This window comes from Paralichthys olivaceus, chromosome 19, assembly GCF_024713975.1.
Source record: "Paralichthys olivaceus isolate ysfri-2021 chromosome 19, ASM2471397v2, whole genome shotgun sequence".
NCBI classification, from domain to species: domain Eukaryota; kingdom Metazoa; phylum Chordata; class Actinopteri; order Pleuronectiformes; family Paralichthyidae; genus Paralichthys; species Paralichthys olivaceus.
The window spans coordinates 9,671,338-9,679,989 of record NC_091111.1 but is presented as its reverse complement, the minus strand read 5'-3'; the positions used below and the strand labels follow the sequence as shown (position 1 = coordinate 9,679,989).

Below are 8,652 nucleotides of genomic sequence, written 5' to 3'. Positions count from 1 at the left end.
GAATTCAATTGTAGATCTGAAACTGAAATTAAAGATACTGATAATTCAACTGAATTGTTTACATCTTTCACACTTGCAGATGGAGAAGACTGAGGATTGAACTACAGACCTTCTGGTTGTAGGACGACCACTCTACCCCTCAGCCTTAGCCACAGTTTTGCACTGCACCATGTTCCTCATAATCACGGGAAGGGACATTGGTTTCTTTAGAATTTTGGTTTTACTGTTTTGATTTTGATGTTTAATTATGTTTCCTTAGTTATTATTATTATTATTATTATTATTCAATAGCATTATACTGTTATGTTTTGTGGTTGTTGTAGTTTGTTTAAATTTTACTATGTCTTAGTCTATCCCCCTTTGTGTTCGTATGGCCTGATCAGCCCTATATACCTTTCCCCTGTGTCTTAGTTGAGGAGGTCAGTTTGTCCTGTTAAGTAGTCCTCAGTTGGTGTCTGAGTTTAATTATGTTAGGCTGACCTTTTATGGGCCCGAATTTATTGTAAAGATTATTTTTGCCTTTTTGTAAATAAATAAAAAAAACTGTCTATTTGCTTTGATCTGCTCTGTCTTTGAACTAGGACCACTTGCTTATGATAGATGTTGAATGCCATTAAAGGATAAGACAAATCTGTGTGTGAATGAAAGGGAAAGACACCATAACATTCACATAAAAGTTTCAAGACGTTCAGCAATTTCACAAGTCTACTTTTGTAGAACCAGTGAATCTTCAATGTTTCATACTCTACTTCTCAAAGGCAGCGCTGCATTTTAAAGAAAATTAATGTAAGCCAAATTATGGAATGACTTTTCACAGGTGGCAAAGAGCTGTTTTTTATAAAATTTTACAAAAGATGCTTAGTAGAATTTAAATGGTATATTACATATTTTTCACCATTGCTTTGACGAAGCAAAACATTTGCAGATTCGACCTTGGACACTGTGACCCACATTTAATGTAAAAACAGTTTTGCAGTGTATGGATTAAAAAAACCAACAGATTAAGTTTTTCTTCACACTGTTGGAGCACTTTTGGCTCTGGGAGGTCATTTCTCCTATTTTTTGTGTCTGCAGATACCTTCTTCAGATTAAACAGCAGGTTCTACTCCAATGATGCCTCCCAAACAACAATTTTGGTTGCAAAATGGCATCAATACTCCCTCTTTCCCGATTCAACAGGCCAGTACCATTTTCATCCCACAAAATGCTACCTGCTCCGGCCGCAACAGCAGTTTCGATGGAATCTTCTTCGGAGGAGTGCCCATGGTTTTAGCACTCAATTGTGGTGGCTTTCTGGTTTGTATCTTACTTCTGATGTGACTCTGATCAAACTAATATAGAGTTCTTATGAATGAATACATCTTCAAATACAAACAAAGTCAAAGAAAGAGACAAATGTAATAAACTATAATGACTTTTCTTTTTATCTACAGCTGCTGCTATTACTGTTCTGCCTCATCAGGACGAAGTGTTGCGACCATGGGCGTATAGCTCTGGTTGCAGACAATGCACAGTCAGTTTACAACTTGACAAATATGAGGTTTGAGCTATGTGTGGTAGACACAATGAATATGAAAAGTGCTGTGATCTTTGTATTTCAGGGTAATGGAGGAAGGACACGGTAATGGAAATGCGTCACTTCCATCTACTGCAGCTGAAAAGGTATTTAAAAGAAAATAGTTAGTTTGCCATATATGCTCCTGGGGCAAATAACGCATGGCAAAGGGAAAACACTCTGCTAGACAATTAGCCAGTCAGATATCAATATTATTGTATGTTAATGTGATCCAAATATCTGTCTTTGTCTTTAGGGATTCTTGTCTTGGATTCGTTTCACCTACAATTTGAGGTAAGTGACTATGGTTTGATTCTTCCTTGTTTATCAATGTTTCTTAACTTGTGGCTCATCTATATCTGTTTTATCATGATTCGTATACAAGATGTGTTGGTTTCCTCTCATCAGTGTCTCTGTGTGTGTTACAGTGATGAACAAATACAAGCCAAAAGTGGCCTGGACGGAATTAACTACTTATCCTTTAAGCGCCATCTGATCTTCTTGCTGTTCCTAATGACTTTGATCTCCCTGTCAGTCATACTGCCAATCAATTTGAGTGTAAACCTACTAGGTGTGTTAGACATCACTGTCTCTGATAACAGCTCAAATTTACACATGCTAAATGACACAATGATAATAATATCCAGTGTCTGTTAATGACTGTTCCTTTACAGATGTTAGAAACTGATTCAGGTGTGTATTTACTAAATAGTTTCTGGTGGCTTCAAGTGAATCAAGCAATCAACATGGAGGGGTTGAACTGTGTCTACTTCATAATCAGTGTCTTGTCACTATATTGTGATTTTCATTTTGTCAGTGGTTTTGACTGAACGCTGGTTTAGGTGGCCTGTATTTTTCTGTTCACGTTCTTGTCTCAACCACAGTTTAATTTAAAATGTGCTGTTTATCTCTTTCAGCCGATGTTAATTTCGAAGGATTAACTATCAGGAATCTTCCAAATGGGTAACTACTCTATCAGAGTATGAAATTAAAAAATAAATGTACAAGGATGTATGAGTAAAGCTGTGTAATGTAGAGGAGCTTTGTGGTTTGCTCATACCTAAATGTTTCTCTGTGTCTTCTGTTTGCTTCTAGAAACAGCCTGTTATGGGTGCACACAGGAGTTGCAGTTATCTTCTTGATCCTGACAATTATTCTGCTGCGACGTCACACATCTCAAGTACAAGACAGAAGCAGAGAGAAGGTGAGTCTACGATTACTCGGGACTAGACTGTCAGATTTGATGTTATTTTTCAGAATGTTCTGATCATCCACATTTAAACTGACTCACTGATACTTACATTTATGGAGTTCAGAGACTTTTTTTCCCAAACTGTTTCTATTAGTTACCTCTGCCTAGGAGGTTATATCTGCATTTGTTTGTTGTTATTTAGCAGGGTGACACAAAAATAAAATTTTGTGGAGGGGTGGGGCATGACTCAAAGCAGAACCCATTGAAATTGAATGCTGGTCCCTTTTTTCACTTTCTTTAACATTGTGAGATCGGGCCTTTTTCAACATTTTGGTTGATTTCCTAAGAGAGCTGTTAGGCCTTGGCAGAGGTATGCTCTACCTCCATTTTACTCTTAATATTGGATTACATCTGTTTATGAGGACCTAAATGCGTAATGACAGCTATAACTGATTATAGTGTGGTGAATACCATTCATTTGATGTCACCTGTGAGTAAACGTGACTGATGTGTCTTTTTTTTTTTACTTTGCAGACCACAAACACCTTGTTTGTGCGTTCAGTTCCTAAAACAGCAACGGTAGAAGATATCAATGCCCATTTCATGTGAGTAGACTGAAACGTTTCCTCCCATAGTCTCCATCTTGTATAAAGTTTACATTTAGTGTTGATGCACCGCATTTGCATGTCAACAGTAGCCAACTGCTCCTCACCTCAATGTCCTGTTTTTCTGCAGAGAGGCGTACCCGACCTGCGAAGTTACGGCTGTGACCCTGGGCTATGACGTGAACAAGCTCATGAGCATTGATCAGGACAGGTAAGAAATTAGAAGTAACTAAATAAATAAAAAAACATTCTAACATGTGTAAGCGAGCAACTATATATTATTCATTTTGATAAGGAATGTGTGAAATAGGTAGCCTGCTGCTATAAACCCACATAGAGAATTGTAATAGATCCCAGCAACTCTACTGGACATTGTAGCCATATAGACTGTTCAATATTTACATATATGCTTGTCTGCAAAGGAGTTGGTAGCAAGCACCAGCATGAAGTGGAAATTCTATGTTTAGAAGTATATATAGAAGTTTTAAATGGTTAGGTTTACTTTTACTAACTTCAACCAATTTCTATGTTTGTTTTCAAGGATTAAAGCAGGAGAACACCTGCACTACTACAAGTCTATCCCAGAGAACTCAGAAAAACCTAGGAAGGTCAACCCTCGTGTGTGTGGCCAACTCCGGTGCTGTTGCAGTTCTCAGGAGGTGAGATGGAATTTATGGTAAAACAAAATACATTGTACTAAAGACAGTTTTTGTAGGTTGTATCATTGTTTCTTATTTGCAGGCAAAGTAAGTGAAGCAAATGTGCAAAGTATTTTACAGCGAGAGATTATGTGAAGTTGTAATCATTGTGTCTGTGTGTGTTCGCTCAGGTTGATGCCATCGAGTTCTACAGAAATAAAGAACAACACCTCTTGGACAAGATGAGGGAGGAGCTGGAAAAGGAATTACCACGCCCCCTGGGGATGGCCTTTGTGACCTTTAAGACCAATGCCATGGCCAAACAGTGAGTAGCTATATGTTTGTGCATATGTCTGTATTTACAGGTTGGAAAAACAGCAGCAACCTGAGAAGTGATAATGTAATTTTTTGCGTGTAATAGCATTAGTTGTTGCTATATGAGCGAGGGATTGATCAAACTGCATTGCTTCTTTCTTTGACCATTCTTTTGTGCCACTCTTTTTATTTTTCAATGACTGTGCTTGTCCATTGACTGATCAGAACAGTTTTACATCAGTTTTATTGTCATGGCATGAATTTTCTTTTTACTGGAAACAGACCACAGGGTACATGCTAGTGTTGAGGGCTGGTTAATGGATATCACCAACTGCTGTTGCTGTCTCACACCAGAGTTCTGAAAGACTTCAACGCTGTCAAGTGCAAGACATTCTTCTGCGGAAGAAGGCCCAAGTCTTCATCCAAAAGTGAAGGTCTGAAAGTGAAGAATTGGAGAGTCAAATTCGCAACTTTTGCCAGATCCATCAACTGGTAAGGTCCTCCACACCGACCCCTCAGTATGTGCTCCATGCACTCATCATTCTAGAAGTTACTGTGAATAATGTCATCTGCAAATGTCTAAATCATCTTTAGCTAAATATCAACATTCAAAATATTGTGGTTTAGTTGCCTGATGAAGAGGAATAGAGAGGAATAAGATCCTCTTTGTGTGTAACTTTCCTGTTGCTTGTGTTTTTCCTACAGGAAGAATCTGTCAGTGCAGAGGTTCAAATGGTTTGGGCGATTTCTTCTCGTCAACTTGGCCCTCCTGGCCCTGGTCACATTCCTCACGACTCCCTCCATGAATGTGAATGCATTGAACAGTGTGACAGTACCCCTCACCAATCTCATGGTGAGGCTCGCACATGCAGACACACATATATTTTTAGCACGAGTTTGGGTTAAAAGCTAAAGTTTGTTATGTTTGTTTTCACCTTAGGTTCCCATTCTCAGTCAGTTCTTCCCCACTCTTCTGCTGGCGGTGTTTTCTTCATTGCTTCCTTCCATAGTTTACCATTCTACATCCTTTGAATCACACTGGAGCAGGTATTACACACGTACAAACACTAACTCACACACACGCTCACATGCACATGATTCCCGTTACCTTAGAGTAAAGGTTTTAATCCTGCTGCTTCTGTCTCTCAGCTCCAGTGAGCAGCTGACCACGATGCGTAAACTTTACTTTTTCCTGCTCTTCATGGTGCTCATCCTCCCCTCACTAGGACTCACCAGGTAATTTGTGTTACACCAGATTTAATAAGCAACAGTTCCCAGCATCCATAATATGTACAGTAATTCAGAGATTAGCAATTAGTGCATTTTTGTAATTCTTTTTATTTGTATTTTTCAGTATCGCAGGCTTATTAGAATGGCTGATTGAACGCTTTTTCCACGGCACAGGGACATTGAGGTTTGCGTAAGTAAATTTCTCTTTTCTGCTTCTTGCTATTTTAAACTTTAATCAAAAATGTTATAATTAATTTTGAGCATACAGCAAGATCCTTTTCCTTCCTGTAGCAGTCAGGTTTTGTCAAGTTTCATATTTAACATTGTCTTCTCGGGTTTAGTTGCTCATTTACAACAGTTGTGCTATTCACATCATCAAAAATGTACCTGCTGGTTATTATAGTTTGTAAACATAATTCTCATTGTCTTTAATGCATTTTTCTCATTGTGTTTTTAACTGTTTATTTTCCTCTTCCTTCTTACACCAGGTGTTTGTTTAAGCCTAACCAGGGAGTATTCGTGGTCAACTATGTGATCACAGCAGCGTTTTTGGGCTCTGTGTTGGAATTGCTGCGGTTTCCAGACTTACTGGTTTATATCTTTCGTTTGATATTTGCACGCTCTGCAGCTGAAAGGAAATATGTCAAACAGGTTAGTCACAGTATTGTCCACTAAAGGAATGTCATACCCGACACGTAGTAAAAGCAGAAAGGGATATAAATATATAACATTTACAAGTTATAGTTAATAACTTATTGTTAATTGTATTATAAATGCTACCATGTTCAGAACAGGCTTTTTCCATCAGGGAATTTTTAATTATTCATATTATTCTAACTATTTAGATTTAGTCTTTTTAAGGAACATTTGAACAAGAATGAAATATTTTTCTGCAATTTACTTTATTCTCAGCCTCTTTTTAACTTTCTCTTACAGGACCAGGCCTACGCATCTCAATATGGATCCATGTATGGCTGGACCCTCTGTGTGTTCACCGTTATTACGACTTACAGCATCATTTGTCCAATCATTACGCCTTTTGGTGAGTAGTTAGGTCTGCTTTACACCAACATGCACCTGTACACACTCAATTCACTTTACCAGACACCTCAATGTCCCCTTTTCACTTTTATGCATACGATGTATATCCAGTCATTTACATGGTGTGCTTCTTAAAGGTTGTGTGTGTGTGTGTGTGTGTGTGTGTGTGTGTGTGTGTGTGTGTGTGTGTGCGTGTGTGTGTATATGTGTCTGACTCCATCAGGTCTACTGTTCATGTCAATAAGACACTTTGTGGACAAACACAACCTCTACTCTGCCTACCTTCCCAACCCCCTTAATAGCCATGTCCACATAGAAGCTATCAACATGGTCATGGCCGCACCCATCATCTGCCTTCTGTGGCTTTACTTCTACTTTGGCGTCACATCAGGTGAGAAACAAACATGGGCCTAACCTGAAAATGTGAACCTCAGTACATTCACTAATGGTAGATGAGCACAAGTGGTGAACTATATCTATTGATGTTAAAAACCTGATGTTAAAATTTAAAAACAAAAGCAAAATGTCCTGCATGTTGCATGTGGTCACTCTACATTCATTTACTGAATTTTAGCTATGTTGCTTCAGCTTGCTCCTGGAAATTAATTTGATCAAATGTAACACACAAATCTGTCAGATGATCCAGTTTCACACCATAATTCTTCCAGTGAACTGTGGACCAAATATATGTTATTATAATGTGTTGAAATGACAAGCAGCTACATAATGAGAGAAGTCCTCATGTCAGTATTTCTCAATGCCTGTGTGGTGTTTTTAGGTTTCTGGAGCTCCATAGCTATCTTCACCATGGTGTTTCCATTGATCACTGCTTTCGTCTGCATGGCACAGAAGTTCTTTGGCTATTTCAAATACCTCAGCCCACACAGCTATAAGGTGAGTTTTTGCATGTGTGTGCATATGTCCGACAGATCTTCACCATCCCTCAGAACGAGCCGGTCCTCATATTGTTTGTGTTCTTATGCAGGTGAAAAAAGAAGACAGGGAAGAGGTAGCTGAGGAAGAACAAGAGGTAGTGTAATCAAACAATATTCACAGTAAAATAACAATATTGCAATATTGCATTAAAAATACAAAAGTAAAATAATAGAAAACACAAAAGTGAAATAAAAGAAAACACAAAAGTGAGTATTGAGAAAAACCATTTAGTTTTTTTCGGTACTCATTTCTCTCTTTTGAACGGTATAATTACAGGTCTACCTTCCTAGGGTGCTTCATCCTGAAGCACCTGCCCGCACCATGATTCAGCAGACTGATGAAGCTGCAGATTGCAGCCTGAAAATCAGAGTCAGTCCAGTGGCTAAAAATCAGTCTGATTCAGCAAAAAATGTAATTCATGACCTTTTTGAAGATGCAGCTAACAGCCAGACCATCAGAACCAGTCCAGTGGTGGAAGACCCATACACTGATGTAGTGGAGTTAATCTGTGAGACATGATCCCTGTGAGTCCTGACTGTAAATAAATTTTTGTAAATAGATACAACAGGAGCCACTGTACCATTCGGACTCCTTTTTATCATGCTTTTGCAGCTTTTCTAAATGTGCATTTTGGAACAGTGATATTAGAACCAGGAACATCAGATCCCTAACCTACTACTTGGCATTACATTTGGATTGTAGACTAAATACAACAATTTAGATACACAATGCAAGTCTGCTTAACAACAAAGGAGTCAAGAAGTTAAATCTGAAATTACATTGATTGGTTGATTAAATTGATCTTAATGACAATAGGGAGGTAAACCCAATTATACTATGGGATGCTTTAAAGGCAGTTATCAGGGGCAAACTGATATCTCTTGGAACAGCAATCTAAGACTATCTATTTATGTCCCAACCAGGTAAGGTCCCTGCCAATCAATTACAGGAATGGAACAAGCAAATGTGTAGTTTTACAGTGGAAGCTGTTTATAGCGATCACATTTGTCCCAGGCCAAAATGATCACTATAAGCAGTTGATTACTATAAACAAATTGCATAGACTCTATGATATTCCCAGAACTTGAGGGAAAGACAAACAGACTTCTCTTACGTAATATATCCCTCCCTACTTTAAGG

At 38.3% G+C, this 8,652-nt stretch overlaps 1 protein-coding gene across 2 annotated transcripts; it reads left to right on the top strand.

Annotated features, from left to right (window-relative positions):
* Positions 1-641: 641 nt before the first annotated feature.
* On the top strand, positions 642-8,082 carry LOC109632333 (CSC1-like protein 2). 2 transcript variants are annotated; one of them, XM_020091559.2, is made up of 23 exons: positions 642-786; positions 1,075-1,296; positions 1,434-1,513; positions 1,602-1,662; positions 1,812-1,849; positions 1,984-2,126; positions 2,473-2,518; positions 2,651-2,759; positions 3,282-3,352; positions 3,483-3,563; positions 3,894-4,011; positions 4,182-4,315; positions 4,660-4,797; positions 5,011-5,158; positions 5,246-5,352; positions 5,455-5,541; positions 5,660-5,725; positions 6,024-6,186; positions 6,472-6,577; positions 6,800-6,967; positions 7,355-7,470; positions 7,562-7,606; positions 7,789-8,082. In XM_020091559.2, exons 2-23 carry the CDS (start codon positions 1,111-1,113, stop codon positions 8,029-8,031), a joined length of 2,454 nt encoding a protein of 817 aa, XP_019947118.1. In that variant the 5' UTR covers positions 642-786; positions 1,075-1,110; the 3' UTR covers positions 8,032-8,082. The 2 variants fall into 2 exon arrangements, with proteins under 2 accessions (XP_019947118.1, XP_069370789.1); XM_069514688.1 differs by lacking the exons at positions 642-786; positions 1,075-1,296; positions 1,434-1,513; ... (1 more) ...; positions 1,812-1,849; positions 1,984-2,126 and adding an exon at positions 2,177-2,248.
* The last annotated feature ends 570 nt before the right edge of the window (positions 8,083-8,652 follow it).

Excerpts from the sequence above, each read along its gene's own strand:
- LOC109632333 (XM_020091559.2), top strand. The coding sequence starts at position 1,111 with ATGATGCCTCCCAAACAACAATTTTGGTTGCAAAATGGCATCAATACT. Across the intron at positions 5,353-5,454 it reads TTTGAATCACACTGGAGCAG|CTCCAGTGAGCAGCTGACCA; the intron begins GTATTACACACG and ends TCTGTCTCTCAG. Across the intron at positions 5,542-5,659 it reads CCCTCACTAGGACTCACCAG|TATCGCAGGCTTATTAGAAT; the intron begins GTAATTTGTGTT and ends TGTATTTTTCAG.